The sequence below is a fragment of the Pipistrellus kuhlii genome, unplaced genomic scaffold (genome assembly GCF_014108245.1).
Source record: "Pipistrellus kuhlii isolate mPipKuh1 unplaced genomic scaffold, mPipKuh1.p scaffold_m20_p_6, whole genome shotgun sequence".
NCBI lineage: Eukaryota > Metazoa > Chordata > Mammalia > Chiroptera > Vespertilionidae > Pipistrellus > Pipistrellus kuhlii.
Window position 1 is genome coordinate 27498107 of NW_023425562.1, and position 17834 is coordinate 27515940.

The 17834-nt window shown below is 40.1% G+C and overlaps 1 protein-coding gene across 5 annotated transcripts in view; it reads left to right on the forward strand.

Moving 5' to 3' along the window:
• The window catches only part of PIEZO2 (piezo type mechanosensitive ion channel component 2), a 309124-nt gene that overhangs the window by 200345 nt on the left and 90945 nt on the right, over positions 1-17834 (forward strand). For 4 of the 5 annotated variants that reach the window (XM_036418633.2, XM_036418635.2, XM_036418630.2 and 1 more), the window contains exons 8-12: positions 6423-6585; positions 8902-9018; positions 12195-12233; positions 13390-13528; positions 16336-16484. In XM_036418633.2, coding sequence (XP_036274526.1) covers positions 6423-6585; positions 8902-9018; positions 12195-12233; positions 13390-13528; positions 16336-16484 — 607 coding nt within the window. The remainder of the gene's footprint in view (positions 1-6422; positions 6586-8901; positions 9019-12194; positions 12234-13389; positions 13529-16335; positions 16485-17834) is intronic. The other variant, XM_045574327.1, reaches the window with a different exon arrangement.

The following is a 17834-nucleotide window of genomic DNA, read 5'->3' on the forward strand; positions in this document are numbered from 1 at the left end:
CTTTTTGTTGGATCCTATTACAAGAATATTTCATGGAATGTTATGGCAGTGCTTTCTCCTGTGAGAGCAGTTATCCAGTCCTTTCCCCTTACATTTCTCTGACCTTTCTGGCATTAAATTAAACTCCTTAGTTTTTAATTTTCAACTTTCCCTTTAGTGTCCTTCCTATAAATTAAAATGCAAGAGCATAAAGCAGCTACTCTCTTAGGAAGTGAAACTCCCAAACCATCAAGGCAAAGCAACTCCATGGGAGGAAAATCTTGGCAATCATCTTCCTATGGGGAAAACAAGTCAGCGCCAATTTCCCAAAAGCATTCCACCATATCTGAGTAATGTTGTCTTTAGAAAGTAGTGCTCTTTGATAAAAAGGAATAGTGTTGTATTTACCTAGGAATAGTGTTGTATCCCTAGCAGTAACTGTAGTTAGGACTCAGCAAACAAAAGGATGACTTAATAAATAAATCCTGTAATGGAACTCCCCTTTCCTAACATTCTTATGCTTTTCTTATATTGCCACTTATTGCATCTGAGAAATAGGTTGGTGTGATTGAAAGCCAACATACCTGTTGTCATAAGTCCTACCACTTATTACCTTGTCAGTCATTTGTGCCTAAAATTTCCATGTAGAATGAAAACAATAGCAAATAGTGCCTCGATTCATCAACACAGTACCTGTTTCATCATGGGAATCACCTTTCTGGTGTTGGTCTCCTTCTCTCCCACTTTGTAACTTCATCAGTTATTAACTATATTGGACTCTAAAATGAGGTATTTAAATCCATGTTTACATTATAGCTACTTGGGGAAAGTTATAGTTACATGTAATAGAAGTGCCTACATTTACTACTTCTTGCTTTGTGCCCCTCAGTATGGAAGGTTGCATGGCCTGTGTGTTGAGCTTGGTCTTGTTGTCGTAAGAAGCAGTGCAGGAAGGAGCCTGGATGAGAAACTAACTGGTCCTGGGAGGACTGATCCTGACTCATTTTTCACATTTCTCTCAGAGGTGAAAATGTGTTTAGGCAAGGAAATGAACCATATATTTAAAATGCTCATAGAGTATAAATGTTCTCTTATGAACCCTGGATGTGACTTCAGAGAAGGTAGAGCGCCTTTAATAGTTAAATGGAAAGGAACTTCCAAATGGCTGCAACTTGTCCATCAACAATCGTAGCTCTGAAGAGAGCACACCTTCTACCTGGTACAAAATTGTCCTCTGCACAGAACGTTTTTATTATAAGGCAGTGTTCTGCACATGTAGCATAAAACCCAATTACAGAAAATTGGCAAATAGTTAAGACATGGATGTGCCAAAAAAAAGACTTCAAAGCCACGATGCAGAGCCCAGGGGTCTCAATGCAAAGTTTTTCTAAGCTTAAAAAAACAATGTAGTGTGAAACCTGTCAGATTTCAATTTTCCCACACACAAAAAGTGTCTAAAGGTTTGGCATGGAAACGTGTTTAAAGCATAAGTAAGAGACTAATGAAAAAGGATGGTTAAACATTGGCTGTTTTTCATATGATGCAATACACGGAGAAAAAAAAAATGGAATTGGGAGCCAAAGTAGCAAAAACTCATGTGTAAAAAGCAGTATTATGCTCATAGGAATGGGGTGCCATAAGAAAGAGAAGAATTGTGCTAGAAATATCCCTTAAAGATAGATCCAATCTTGCTCCAGCCAAGACATTTGTCTAACACAGAGAAAATGTTTTAAGAGGGTTGGAAACATAAACCCGGCTTTCTGTGGACATCTGATTCCCCTTGCTTGTTTGACAATGCATCCTTGCTTTCACTCATACATGAAAACGAATTCTGTTTCCCCCCTGCCAACAGTTCTGAGCACTTTACTCATCCTGATTGCACGTTAGAATTTTGGAATGGGAAGAGATTCAGACACCATGTACTGGTAGTTCTCAGCTCCCCTGCTGGCCCCAACATTCTCAAGGATAGTCCTTCCTTAGTATCCACTCCACCAACCCATTCCTAAGAGCTGTTTGCTGGAGCATTCTGCAGGCAAATCTATCAGAAAGATGGGGGTGGAGGGTGAGGGTGGTCAAGAAGGGTGAAAAAGTGACCCGGGGAGATTCTGTGTTCCCCCGTAGAGAGGATTTCTTTTTCTTTTTGAGGATCATTGAATCTACAGACTTTCCCTATCCTACACTTGGAAAATCATAACAACGAAGTTAGGGAAGACTGTTGAAATCCAGCCCACCAGGAGCAATGCTTCCTATGTCCTGTCAAAACAAGACTACACATCACCCTCGCCTCAGGCACATTCTTCTTGGATTGAAAAGTAGCTGTGGGCCATTTCTGGGCAAAGTGTATTTTTTTGTTTAATACAAGAAACTAACATACATATATGTGTTTAAGAGTGCACATGTGCATAGCAACAGAAGAATGTCTGTTTTGCAAAAACCAATTTACAACTGGGTGTCTTCACTGGTCCTCTTCTTCTTTCTTTGATCGCATTACCAAAATGAGATAGATTTTTCTTGATAAATAACCTAATAATTAATAATAATATCAATAAATAAATGTTATAAATTTGGCACAGCCTCCCTACCATCTCACCCAAACTCTTTCAGATATTACCACCCAGCTTTTTTCTTGAGGATGACTGTGGTTCTGTTCCATCTTAAAGAGGACATTTATCTATTTTTATTTTCCAGCAATACCAATATGATATTATAAATAGAGCATAAACCAAGTTCATATTATGTTAATAGTAATAACAATAATAATAGTAGTAACCATAATTTCTTGAGCAGTTAGTACATGCCACATTCTGTGATATTGCTTTATATAGATTATTAAGTTGCCCGGTGCATGAAATTCATGCACATTAAAAGGGGATTAATTTGAGGAAATATTTTAATATTGCTATTTGCCCCTTTTCTATAATAAAAGTGTCAGAGATTAAAGAAAATTAGTAAAATATATGAAAATCTTCCTCCTGTTAGAATTTGGGGCATGCCATGGGATCCAGAGTCAAGTCCCCACTCACCTGAAGAGCCTAAAATTAATGTGAGACCCAGACTTAGCTGGCCCCACCCCTCTTGGGCAAGATCCAGACCCAGTTGGCCCCACCCTTGTCAAGCTCTGCCAGGTTGGGGGTTCAGCCTCAGGTCCCCCAGCGCACCCTCAGATCCCCAGGCCTGGTGCTAGGGTAGGGGCACGGCCTGAGGTCTCTCAGGCCTGAGGTCTCTCCACTTGGCACCAGGGCAGGGGGCATACGGTGTGGTCTCTCATCAAGCCCCACTGGGCCAGGAGCATGGCCTGAGGTGCCCTGTCCAGCCCCACTGGGTAGAGGGTGTGGACTGAGGTCCCCCAGCCTGGGGGAGGGGAGCAGCCTGAGAAACCCCAGCCCAGCACCAGGGCAGGGGGTGCACCTTGAGATCCCAGGTTAGAGGTCAGTGATTGTTAAAATATATTTCTGCTCAAAAATCTTCAAGCCCTAAAAAAATGAATCAATCAGCTTCAGATTAGCTGCTGATATGGTAGCAGCTTTATCACTTGTTATTGAGATTTAGCATTATAAATTTCAGTAATAATCAGTCGGGGGGAGTTAGTATAATGAGGGAAGTGATTTCAGAGAGTTTTTATTCCATTTTATGCGAATTTGTTATTGTAATCCAATAACTGAGGGAATCTTACAAAGTGTCTATAAAAACAGAAGGTTTTTGTTGTTGTTTTTAATGTTCAAATAGAAAGGAAATTGAAACATTGGCTTATTTTGACTTGTTTATATCTGTTTCTGACCATGGTATATATTATACTATCAGAGTAAATAAATGTTTTTCCATAATGGAAATTAATATGAAAATTTCTGTTGTATCTTTGTAATCAAACCTTTGCTAAGATACTGCTTGTCAGAATTGGGATTTAGTGAGAATTACTAGAAATGTATGAACTTGGTTAGGAGTTTTATTGTGTAGTGTGTTCATAGGCATATTTCCAGTCTAACATTATGCACATTTTTAAACGAGTTGGTGATGTAAAGAATGTTGGAAAAATTTAGAACAGATTTCTGTAAAGTTTCTCTGTCTTTATAGAAAGTTCTGTTTTATATTTGACAGTAAACACTCTTCAGTGGCTTCTTGCTCAATATTCTAAATTTGGAACATCTATTTCACATCCTGTGTCTTCCACCTCCCTACCAAAGAGACTGAGGTCATTTGTGTGACCTTCATTCGAGGAGAGTCTATAATAATGTGCTTGTAAACGTGAGAGACCAAGGAGGGTATGAGGACTGGGTGCTTCTTGCTCAAGCAAGAAGGAAAGTCCTTCTCCTGAGCCTGTTCCAGGCACTTTGCCTTAAATTGGCAGCTTCGCTTCCTGAGGGAGGAAGGACTCTGGAATTCAAACAGACACGGGTCCCAATTGCCTGGCTCCCTCATTGTGAGACTGGAGTTCTGGCCTCCTCAGCTTGTGGGTGGTTGAATAATATTTACCTCATGGTGTCAGTGAGGTGCTGAAGCAGGCTGTGGATGTACAGTGTCTGGCACTGGTAGGACTCAGTCACTGTTTGCTGTGTTCTCCTGTGAGGAAGTGTGGAAAGAAAATGAGGCACCTACTTTATATTGTAGGACTGGGTTCATCATTTTCACAGTTAAGGCTTATTGGATACTTACCAATGACAAGTTCTAATTCATTGAATGCTTCCAACAACTTTATAAGGTAGGTTCTATAATCCCCATTTTAAAGATAAGAAAACTGAGGTGTAGATAATTTATTTACCCCAAGGCAGAGCCAGAGTTTGAACTCAAATTTCACTCTCAAGCCCATACTGTGAATCAGCACATATCAAGCTCACCTGCCTCACAGAAAGCAGTGAAAACAAACATTAGAGGGGAATGTTAACCTGGCCTAAGGATGTGTTTACCAGGGGAACTTTGAGTGTACTATAGAGCTACTTATCTTTGTAGTGAACCGTCTCAGAGAGGTTATTCGCAGCTCTCATTGCAAAAAACCCACAGGGAAGTTTTGTAAATGTTCTACCACCTTCCGCTTTACCCAGAGAGATCTCAGCGAGTCCGAGGTAGGGCCAGGTAGTGGTGCTTGAAAGGACCCCAAGGGAATTCCAGCTGGAAAGGGGACATGCTGCAGATATCACAGTGGTTTGAAGTTCCAAAGGAGAAGAAGCACACGAAGGGGATCTCAGAGCCCCAGGACCATCCTTGTACAGCTCCTTAAGCACTGAAGGGGGCTTGTCTCCCTGGGCTAGTGTTCCTTGAGACCTCAGCCATTCACCAAGTGCCAGTGTCAGGCCATGCCACTCTTTGAGTGTCGCCACATCCCAGACAATCAGAGCCACTTTTGCCCATTCTGGGCTGAAATATTTCCCGGAGACAAGTCTGCCACTAGCTGCCAGCAAGCCAGTTCTACAGAAAATGCCTCCCTCTCCCTCAACCTCCACAGGGCTACAAAGTGGACAAGTTTAATTTCTATGTAGTTTATCTTAAAATGTGGGTTCAGAAGTTCACCAGTACTCTACTTGTTTTGTGATAGGAAACAATAATAAATGTAAAGATTTATGAGTGAGGGACATTTAGTCTTGGAAGGTCTCATAACTGAATGAAGAATGTAACATAAAAATCAAAAGAATTTCACATGTAAGAAACAGGAATGATAGAAAGATATGAGACAACTTCATTTAATAGATTCCTTTCTTAGAAAAATTCATATGAAGTAAATTTCTAAATGAATTGTATTTTAAATATTTTCCCATTATATAATTAGGTACATTCTGATTATTAGTAGAAGGAACATAAAAAAATCCAGAATTTAAAACACCTCGTAAAAAGTATGTTTCAAAGTAAATAATTATATTTCAAAGAAAAAATCTAATTGCCCATAAATAAAGTTCGGTGGAAATATATCTAACAGAAACTATAATATATAATGTCTGGCTTTTATGACTGAACTGTAGAATAGTTTCCAATGTTAACATTTGCCCAATAATATCAACACTAACTGAATAGCTAATGTTAAATCCTACCAAATACTAAATATGTGCTCATTGTCCTGATTTAGTAACATGTTACTACTGACCTGACATTTCAATAAAGCATGTTTAAATAGGGCTGATTGACAATTAAAATGTAAATTTCTAATAGGTGTGCAAGGATTTAGTATTAGCTAGATCTTTGAATCAATGTAAAGGTCATCTGGATAATGTTGGCAACACATATATATTCACACACACACGAACACACATATATGATTTAAGGACATATATAAATACATACATTATTTAAAGATGTAGTTATATATACAGAAGAGTAATGAAATATCTAGAAAAAGATGGATTAGCCTAAGAAGAGCTCATGTATGGACTAAAAACAAGATTTTCCTTTTCTGTATTTAGGGACACAGAGTTTGTTATATTTTTAAAATATAATATGTTTTATTTATTTTTTGACAGGTTGTTTGGTATCAAATCAGTTATTCAAACAGACTGTTCCAGCACGTGGAAGATCGTAGCAAACCCAAGCCTGAAATGGTACCACCATGCCAACCCCATCCTGCTGCTGGTGATGTACTACACGCTGGCAACTCTGATCCGCATCTGGCTGCAGGAGCCGCTTGTAAGGATCAAAGGTTTTTGTGATCTTGTCTGCAAAGTAACCTGGAAAACCCCAGGTGAAATGGTTCTTCCCTACCAAGTGCCCAATATAGTGTTGGTAGCAATAAGATGGATTAACTATAGTATTGTAGTTAATGGATTAACAATACTATAGTATTGGTAGCAATACTAGATGCTCCGAACTGTAGTGCTCTGCTTATAGTATTTTTTGAGTCTACAAAGAGTTCTAAGTACAAATACTATCAGAACAAAGACCAGCTTCCTTTTGATGCTACCAACATGGGCTGCTAAGAATGATAGGTGATGTGGAGAATGGAAGACTCATTATTGAGCACTTACAAAGTGCCAGGCCATATGCAAGGCTGTTGACATGTGTTGTCTTTTTCAATCCACTATTGAAATCCACCTATTCTGACGAGTAGTATTGGACCCAGCTTAGAGATGAGTAAAATGAGTTTAGCGTGGTAAAGCGGTCTGAAATCACACACCTACTGGAGAGCAGAAACCAGATTCAAACTAATGTTTAACAACAAAACGAGGTTCTCAGTGGCTGTTTACCCTGTTCTTGCAGTGACCGGAGTTTTCCAAATTTCTCAGACCTCTATCCTCTGAGCACTGATGGCATGGATTAAAACATGTTTTGAGGGATAAAGACCCATTTATCTTTGTTTGAAAGTAATTAAAAATTGCTTCACTGTACTTGTACAGTACTAAAAGCTGCATTGTCCAGTAAATGTGAGAGAGATCCATTTAGGAAATGCTGAACTGCTTTTTCAGACATTGGTGTTAACATATTTTCAATTATTGTGTGTATGTGAATGTGTAATAGAAAATAGAAAAAAGTTGCATTTTTCTACTTATATAAACAAAATGCTACTTATGTAAACATTTTCTATTTATCTAAATACCATGAGTTTTGTGCATGGTTTTTATAAATCTTGGATTTACCGGACTGTCTTTTTATCCTTTGTGGATTTTTTTTTAGAAATTATAAAATTTTATGGTAGCTAAAATGTTACTTAAAAAAACGTTCAGTTATTGAGACAGCTTATTGGTATGTGAAGGAGGCACTAGTAAATGCGTGCACAAAAGAAACTAAAATGTATTATGGGAACTACTTCTGAACAGTGTTTTATAACTGACAAAAGTTACTTCAAGGAATTTGAATTGGTAGGAGTTTGCAAGCACCCTTAGCTTTCTCAGGTTTCTCAGGCAGACCCGCAGAATGGCAGGCACTGTGTGCCCTGGCTGTCCCACTGTCACAGAGGTGCAGGTGTTATCCCTACTCCAACAATGAGATGACGTTCAAATGAGACATTGGGTTTCTTTAGCCATAGAGCATGTGGCGACAAAGGAAGGCAGCTAGGAAGACCACCCAGGTTCCAGCCTGCACAGTTAATAGCAGTATTACCAATCACAGGGGCTGCAGGGGTGTGGCTCATTGAGGCAGTGATGGAAGCCAGGTGACTGATTATATCGTAATTCCAGATCACCTGGCACATGGTATGAAAAATGCCAGTCAGCGAATTAAGGTTTGTTCTGTGGTAAAAGTCTACCGTACATGTTTGAGAGAGGGGGGGAGGGGGGGGGAGAGAAACAGGTGTCAAAACTTGGATGTAACATATGGACTCCCACCTGGCAAGTGTGAATTTCCACCCAGTGTGCCCGAGTGTCTCCGTGGGTGCTGCTGCTGGCACTGGAACTGGAGACCTGGGCAGTAGGACCATGTCCCCTCCCTCTGCTCCAAAATCAGTGGTTAATTCCCTTTGTATTGGGCCATCTTTGTTGAGGCAGCATTCTGTTCCTCATACCCTCTCTTTATCATCTCTCCCAGACCAATTGTCTAATTTAGACCAATGTCTTCTTAGGCAAGGCCACAGTTTTGTGAATAAGATATATGCTAGCTTCATAGTGTGTAAACTCTAGGTGATTTTGGCTTAGTAAATCTCTTCTTCATGCAAGGTTACATAGTTAAGTGTATATTTTTAATGTAAAGCTCTTCCTCTAAGAACCATAGTTGTCTTCTAGTGTTTAGAACACACATGAATAAGCTGTGGATGTTTAACATTAGAACATATTCTTGTAATTATGGGGCTTAATAATAATCAGGAGCATTAATAATGATGAGCTGAGCATTTAAATGACAGCATTTTTGTTATTTTTGAAAGTGTCTTAATAAAACCCTTATATTGTATACATTAATTTGAAAAATAATCATATCGAAGCAAAGTTGGAAAGTTTTCCTGGTCACTCCGGTGGTTGAGGGAACTGCTCTGGGAAGCAGGGCTTTCCTGTGAGCCATTGTTCTGTGTCTCAGGTGCAGGATGAGAAGACCAAGGAGGAGAGAGCCCTGCCCTGTAGTCCCATCCAGATAACAGCTGAGAGGAGGCGGAGCCTGTGGTATGCAACCCATTACCCAACTGATGAGAGAAAAGTAAGACACTAAGAAAGGAATTTCCATTTCCTACTTTATTTCGCTATTTTCATATTATATTGCCCAATGTAGGTCATATAGTATCAATCTCAAGTTGCTCAGTTTATAGAAATGGGTTGACTTTGAAGTCTTAGTAGTGGAGAGCTCTATTCAAGAAGGAGCATAGTGCTTCCAAAGGGTATACCATGGCTCAGCTGTACTCTGTGAGACACCATTCTGTATTTCCATGCTTTCCACTGAAGTCTTTTAATCCGAAAGAAAAAGAATCTTCTTCACTTAAAAAAAAAATAAAGCTGTATTAAAACAATCAAGACCTAAGGAAGCCATCTGTGAGCACTGGGTTGTGAAAGTCTCGGTGTTCAAATACATTGCAGATAATACTTTCACTCTATTAGGTAGCCAGCCACAATAATAACTCAAGAAACCACTTAGAGAATATCAAAACAATCTATATGAATACAATTAGGTGTCTCTTACTACTGTGAAGCAACAGTATGGATTGACAAGGAAAAGTGAGTCACAATTGGGTAATACACATAATGTTTTGAGCACATATTAACCATTTTGAACTCAACTCAATCATTGCTATACTGACTTGCTAAAATGTCCCATTTGCAATGTTCCAAAGACAAATAATTTTATTTTACTTGGATGGGGTCAGCAGTTTTTGCTTTGTGGCATGTCAGAGTATTGAGGAGCAGGTACTCTGATTTATTTGGTGGTAATTGAGTTTCTCTAAGACACGTGGTCTTATTCTATGTATGACCATCCTGTGCCGAGAGAGGGTGGAACAATGAAACGCTGTCGTAGGGAGCTGGCAGCAATGTGGAGAAGATGGGGCACCCTCGGATTGGTGAGGGTTTCCAGGGTCCCTTTCCACTCTCATTGCACCATGTTTCAGATGATCCTGCTCATTTCACTAAGTGATGATATCCACAAAGGACAGCACAGCAGTTACCAAAGTGAGGTCGGTGCATCTCTGAGGATTCCTGAGGCCCTTACAGCAATCCACAAGCTCAAAACTCTTTTTGTAATAATTGGTTAAATATTTACCTTTCGTTGTGGTAACGAATTTTTTTTTTTTTTTCTGATGGTACAAAAGCACAAACCAAGGCAGTGGCATGAACCCCTACCGTCGTGGTCGAGCCTTCATGGCCACACACTTGCAAAAAGCAAAGCAAAAAGTCCAGTTCCATTTAAGTATATCCTTGATGAACCAGAACTTTTCATTAATTTTCTTAAGTCTCAACCTTAGAGCACACGTCTTTTCAATATTGTGTGTGACAAAATAAGGAGTCAGCACAAAGTGCCACATACTGAAATATGACAACTGTGTCGATGAAAAGCATTTGATTGGTCATTGGAAGTGTGGATTGAACTAGCCATTTTCTGCTGAACACCAGGTTTACTTGAAATAGCTGACAGTTGGTGGTTACTCAGGTGTGGGTATTTGGTAGACAGTTACTGGAAAATAAATAGAGTGAGCCCATCTTTTCAAGGCATCAGCTCACAGCACTTGTCGCCAATGATAAACTTTGAACTTTTGAGTGAAAATTCAATGATTGAAAAATTTGTATCTATTGCTGAGGGCTTGAAAACTTCCCAATACATAAGGACTGTTCTGGTAAAATTAGTGCTGATATTAACAAACGTGCTATTTTAAATATCGTGTGATGAAATATGCCAATACTGGTAGGGCTGTATGACACACTGAAGCAAATCACCAACACATGATATTGCAATGTGTGGGTGAAAGATTCATGCAAGGTGCAAGGTACAGGCATACCTTGCTTTATTGTACTTTGCTTTATCGTGCTTCACAGATGTGTCTTTTTTTCAAATTGAAGTCAAACCCTCCACTGGCAAAAAGGTGATGACTTGCTTTCTGTCAATACTCATTTTATTGCAGTGGAATGGAACCAAACCCGCAACATCTCTGAGTGTGCCAGTGTATCAATGGGTTTTGATGAAACACTGTATAAAGTTTGATTTGAGTTCAGATTTCACATTACAACTAACTTCAAGTTCCTACCATTTACTGAGTCTGATGCAGTAGAAAATAAAACTATCTACCATTATCGGGATAGACTACTGAAATACTTCTTCCTTTGCCAACTATAAGTCTCAGTGAACCAGATTTTCTTTACATACTTCAACCGTCACAACACATCACAACAAATTGAATGCAAAAACAGATACGAGAATCCAGCTGCCTTCTTTTAAATCAGTCAGATGTTAAAAGGACATGCAAAAGCATAAAACAATGCCACTCTTCTCACTGTTTTTAAAATGCAGCTGTTTGAATATCTATGTTAACATATAATGGCTATTTAATTTTTAATGAATATGTAATATCTTTAAATGTCTTAGTTTTCATTTCTCAATGGTAGATACTGACAAATATTACTCATATAAAGAACACTTTGCACCCCCGCCCCAGTGATTTGTAAGAATGTAAATGAGTCCTGACTTAAAATATCTGGGGACCCCTTTGCACTGGCAAAGCAAATGTTTATTATTTAGGGGGAGCTCAAACCATCTGGCACTAACATAACTAAAAAATACAGTCCTATAATAATTCTTTTGTTGTAGACAGCATGCAAATCTTAAAATAATCTCAAACCACACAACAAATAAAGTTTTCTTTATTATGAAACGTCTATTTCTTGAAAAGCGAACACTCAGAATTCTGCAGTGCCTCAGAGGGTTCTAGGAATATAAAATCTAGCGGTTTAATCTATTAGAACAAAACACTTGAAAATTTAACTAACATTTATAGTGATGTTGTTTATGCCTGCTTACTTGCTATTATAATTAAAAGTTAGCATCAGAAGCTGGACAATCTATAATAATAAAAGCATAGTATGCTAATTAGACTGGCAGTCCTTCCAGACGACCTTCCAGATGAAGCCACGGTGGCAGGGACGCAGGCAGAGACACTGCTTTGGCAGTGGGGTCCGAGCCCCTTGCACAAATTTTGTGCACCGGACCTCTAGTGTTATAATAAACAGCAACATCCCAATCAATTATTTGCCCCTTTCTATTTTGCATGGCAATTTTAACATACTAGCATCGAGCTAGTTTAAGAGAATGGATATGTATGTGATGAAACTTGGTATACATTACAATGCTTTTGGCTTATATATTAACATGCTGTCCTGCATTGCTTTTTGCAGCTTTTATCCATGACCCAAGATGACTACAAACCATCTGACGTTAGTATATCCTTAGAATTATCATTATTTGTGCATAAGTTATGTAAAAGTGACATAAATGGAATTAGCTCCTTTAGTCTATTTTAATGTTGTATACAATTTCTCTAACTTTTTGAATAATTATTTTGTAGAAATTAGATCTGGTTTATTGCTATTAAAATACCAACTTGTGGACTCCAGCATAGTCATATAGAATGTATTTAAACTTTAAAAAAAAAAAATATTGGGAGTTTTTTAAAAAAGCATTTTGCTCTGTGGCTATGTCTGCTACATAGTTTGAATAGGAACTCTTACATGTCCACGGACACACACACATATGTATATGTGTGTGTGCATTTTTATATGCTTACCATATTTTCCGGCGTATAAGATGACCCCCTTAATTTTAGTTAAAACATAGGTTTAGGCCTATATTCGCTGTATAAGACTACCCCCCACTTCCGAGGCAACACCAGTTCTTATTTTAATAGACCGCCTCTCTGACTCTGGCCAATCTGAGCAGGTTTTTTTCATTTCAAAAGTCATCTTATAGGCCGGAAAATACGGTATCTTTAAAATTGTAAAGTCAAAGGAACAGAGGGGAAAAATAAACAAGAAATTGCACATCGTATATGACGTTTTACAGTAAGGGAATTACAAGCTGGCAGCATCAGGCAGAGATGCCCAGCGGGGGTGCCGTCTGAGCTGAGACCTGTTGCGTCAGTCCTGTGCAGAGCCCATGGTCTGTGGGGCGGGACAGGGATGGGCCAGGACAGTGAGGCTCCTGGGCAGGGCCCAGGAATGGTCTAGAGTCCTTAGAGCTGGAGGCTGGCTGGGAGGAGGACAGCCATGAGAGCAGAGACTGGCAATTAGACCAGGTCATGAGGCCTCAGGCAGCCTTTTCCAGATTTTGCACTCTAGTCCGAGATCAGAGGTGCATTGCATGGTGTTCAGCAGAAATGGGACAAGGTCAGAGTTCCATTTTATTGCAATCTGTCCGTGGAGGATAGGTTTGGAGAGGAAATAGACACAATTTCATCTTGCTAACGTGGCTAGCTGACTAAGCTGTTTGCTCTTCACTGCTGAGTCACACCTTAGCGTACGGGCAGGAGGCTGTATGTTCACACTGAAAACAGCAGCGGCATCACAGGTGTGCTCTTCCCTCACGCCCCTGCAGGGCCTGCTGGTCACCGTGAATGGCAACCCTGTGGACTACCACACCATCCACCCCAGTCTTCCCATCGAGAACGGCCCCGCCAAAGCCGAGCTGTACTCCACGCCGCAGTACCGGTGGGAGTCCTCGGACGACTCTGCAGGTGAGGAGGCAGCTCTGCAGGCCGCGGTCTGCCCGGGTTTGAGTTTCTCACAGGTGTAAATTCAGCCTGGCCTCTCTGTCTTGTGTTCATTGTTCCTTGGATTTGGTTCTTCTTTCTCCTTTCTTTTCCTAACAAGTATTGTCTTCCATGGTTAGTATAATTAAGCTCAGTTCCTTAAGTTCTCCCTATATTCCGCCCCAACGCATGGTTATGTGTGTTCTACTCTTATCTACACACTAAGAGGCATAATCAGGGCAAATGTTGACAAATGAAAGGTAAAAAGTGATTTTAAGGATGTCAACTTGTGTATATGTATGTTTTAGTCTTTCCATCATTTGATAATGTAATCCTGGTCAATAGTTCTGCAGGTTAATGGATGAATCTTTTCAGAAAGAGTTCTTTTTGTCTATTAAGAAGAGGAGAGGGTCAAAACTTGAACACGGCCCTCCCCCACCCTCCTTTTCCTCTGTCTGTTATGTTAAGGCAAAGCAGCCTGGGTGGAGGAGTTCTTGACCTCAGACTCAGTTTTTTAGGCCCACACAGCATTTTCTTAAAAAAAAAAATTAAATAGCAACCAACATTTAAAAAGCTGCAGCTCTAATCTAGAAATGCAAATTTCCAGAATCTCTTGAAAAATGCAAGTATCTGGCAAACTATTCCCTCGTTTCTGCAAGGAAGCAGCTATTATCTTTGGTTTGTTGGAGACCACGCCAGTCACCAACTCATAAAGACACAATTAGCTGAGTTTACTATCAAAGGGGGGAAAAGCAGAAGGCATGCAGGTAGCAGCAAAGTGGATACAACATTATAGCGGACTTTTCTATTTTTATGGAATTAAAGCTGGGGTTGTTATATATTATCCTAAATTTAGTGAACAGCCAGCCACTATCCAATCTGGGTTATCAGTACATTAATCTGACTCTCATGTCCTTTTCTTTCATAATTCTTTATCAGGGTTATTCTAATACACTGTTCTTCCTAGTTCTTTATCAGTGTTTCCTGCAGTTGCCTCTGACAATGCATCTACTTAGCAGTACAAATGGTTAGTACATTATCCAACATTCTCTCGTAAGATCAGATCAAGTTCAGTTCTCTACCCCATCCTGAACCCCCCCCCCCCGCCCCCGCCACACACACACACAGACTCAGCTGGCATCTGCAATCCCTACAGAGCACCAGACTCTACTGGTTAATTCCCCATTTCTCCTTCCGATGTGCATGTGTTTCAGTTTGCAACTCTGGCTTAAGTGAAGGTTTTCGCTGAGAGAATGTGTCAGGAAATACACTGCTTCCCAAATTGTGGCCTTCAAACCTTTAGAATCACAAAGGGGAGGCCCAAGAACCAGCATTTATGATGTCTGAAGTTCGAGACGTAGAGGTCAGAGCCAAATATCCTTCTATTGACACACTACTTAACATGAAAAGAAATGAACAGAATTCTGACTGCTGACAAGGCAAACCTAACATACTAACTCATAAACTGAACTTTTGAAAGTAAAACAAAATTTTTTTATTTTAATCTATATATGCAAAAAGTGTTATCACCAGAGAAGTAGCATGCCAATAATTGTGAAATCCATCCAATTTAGATTTTTTGTGACTGTCTCCACTCTGTGGACTCCCCCCAGTAAACCCCAGGCTAACCTCACCCCCGAGTTGGAGGGTTGGGAGGCAGTGGGCTTCTGCTAAAAGAAGTATCACAGCTGCTCTTAGAGGCTCTCTGCTGAGCCTTCGTGGCCACTGGTTTTTTGGAGATTTATGCTCCTTTTTTGTGGTGCTCATTAACTTCCTAAATGGGATGTAGCCTATTTAATTTAAGAAATACAAGAAGGACATTTTACTTAAGTGTGTCACTCATTGTTTCATCTGTGAAATCAAAATAGCTGTCCTGACATTTGTAGGAGGATCTTGAGAATCCTTCACACCCATGGCAGTACTTTCCTATTGCTGGTCTCTTCAACTCAGCCCTTTACACTTTCTCTCTCTTGCTTTGGCCTGCTCTTTTCATCCTCAGTATGACTTCTCCACCTCAGCAGGACCCAAAAGGAAACTCTGGATTACCACATCCACTCTGGCAAAGTGGTTGGTTTTCTGAACTTTTCCTGCAACCATACTCCACATACTCTTTGTATGAGTTATCTATTACTGAGTAACACACTTAGTGGTTTAAAGCAGCATTTATATCACACTGTTTCTGTGGGTAAGGAACTGTCTGTGATTAGGCCGATATTCTTTGGCTCAGGGACTTCATGATGCTGAAATCCAGCTGCTGGCCAAGCCTGTGGTCTCATTTGAGGGCTCGCCTGGAGACAGTCTGCTTCCATGATCACTCACCTGGCTACTGGCTGGCCATATGCCTTTGCTGACTGCTGGCCAGAGGCATCAAGCCCTTGCCACCTGGGCTCCTCCTTGGGCAGTGTACAACAAGGCAGCTGATTTCTCTCAGTATTACGTTCCTTAGAAGCCCATCAAAGGTCCCACACACAGTCAAAAGAGAGGGTTACACAAGACAGGAATACTAGGAGGTAGGGGGTCATTGGTGAGTGACTTAGAAGCTTCCCTCCATACTCACTTAAATAAAAAATTAATTTTGATAATTTCTGAGTGCAGGGTCCCATTCCACTCACCAAGAAAAATTCAATGATTCTGTTTGAATTCTATGGACTTCATTAATTGGAAATAATCTTTGGAGTCTTAAATGAAAAACCATGCTAAAAACATACATGAGCTGCATTGCTTGAGACACTCATACAAAATTCTTGTACTGTATTTGCATAACTAGTTGTGTAAAATATTTCTCTATCTAGAAAAGAAAGAGGAAGAAGAGGATGAGAAAGAAGAATTTGAAGAGGAGAGGAGCCATGAGGAAAAAACAAGCGTGAAAGTCCACGCCATGGTCTCTGTGTTCCAGTTTATTATGAAACAAAGTTACATCTGTGCGCTCATTTCCATGATGGTATGTACAAGAGGCCACAGAACGGGTGCTGAGAAATGTGCGCCTGGCCTGCTGGCCGGGAGCCTCGCTGACCTCTCAGGAACAGCAGGAAGGTCTTAATCTCCCCACTGTGTTGGCAGAGAACGTTTGGTTCTATTAATGTTTCATGGGATTTTTATATTATGGATTTCAAAATTATATCCTCTTCCACTCAGCCTCCTTTTAAATATTAATACATTTCTCCCAAATTATCCTAGCAAGTCAGACCGTCCCTAGTTTCAAAGGACATTGTGTGTAGTTTTCCTCAGTGATAGTGAAGATGTTCAAAATGACCATAGATAGCTTTTATTTCTTTCAGATAGTAAGAACTGCCTTCACATCTCGTCTTCGATTGGAGTGAGGCTTTTTCTGTATCTTATCTGCAATAAACTTTTACCAACATGAATGTCAAGCAACCAGAGTTCCCAGAGTTCCCCAGGGCTTTTCCTGCTAGGAGCACTCAGTGTAGGCATGTTTCTACTCACCTCTCGGGGCACCCTTCATCTCTTGTTTCACAGCATCGGACACAGTCTTCTGGCCTATACGTAGATGATAACAGAAAGCCTCATTCCTATACTCTCTGAAAACAAACTTGCGTGGGAAATCTAATTTGTTTTTGAGAAACCTAACACTTATTTAACACAAAACTCTTCCAAAGTATGTGGTGGACGGTGAGAGATCTCATGGGCATCGTTGATGATAAGAAATGAAAATAATCTATAAAGCTGGGGAGAAGGGACACCTCAACACTGTTTCCTCAGTCCAGATGTTCCCCACTCCAGCTTCTAGTAAGAGCCACTGGGATACCTGAAAGAGGGATGGGAAACAGAACGCTCCACAAAATTAAAGATGGCGCTTCTGGAACGTGCAAATTCTATTCTCTACATAACATGAATTCTGTCCTCTTTTGGGTCCTTTTTGATATTTTTCTAATTTTCAATCTCTACAGCAAAATAACGATTTTAAAATATCAAACATATAAGTGCAACTTACAAATCTGATGCTTAACTCAAAAGAGCATACACTCCCCCATCCCCCACCCCCACCCACCCCGGCCCTCTCCTTTCTAAAGATAAGCCAGTTAACATTGGTACCTTTCTGTAAAGAAATAGAGCTTTAACATTTTTGAATACACATTTTGTAGGGGGAAAAATCTATTCTAAAAACAACAAAAGAGAGCAGATCCTTCATTAGGGACGTGCCCTTTTCTGTTGCCATTTCTGTTGCGTTAGTGGAACCACAGTATGAATGTTTTTAAAATGCCTGCCTTCCATGGAAGCTCCCTGCTGCACAGGCTTTTAATCACAGACAGAAAGGGAAGTCCAGAGGAGC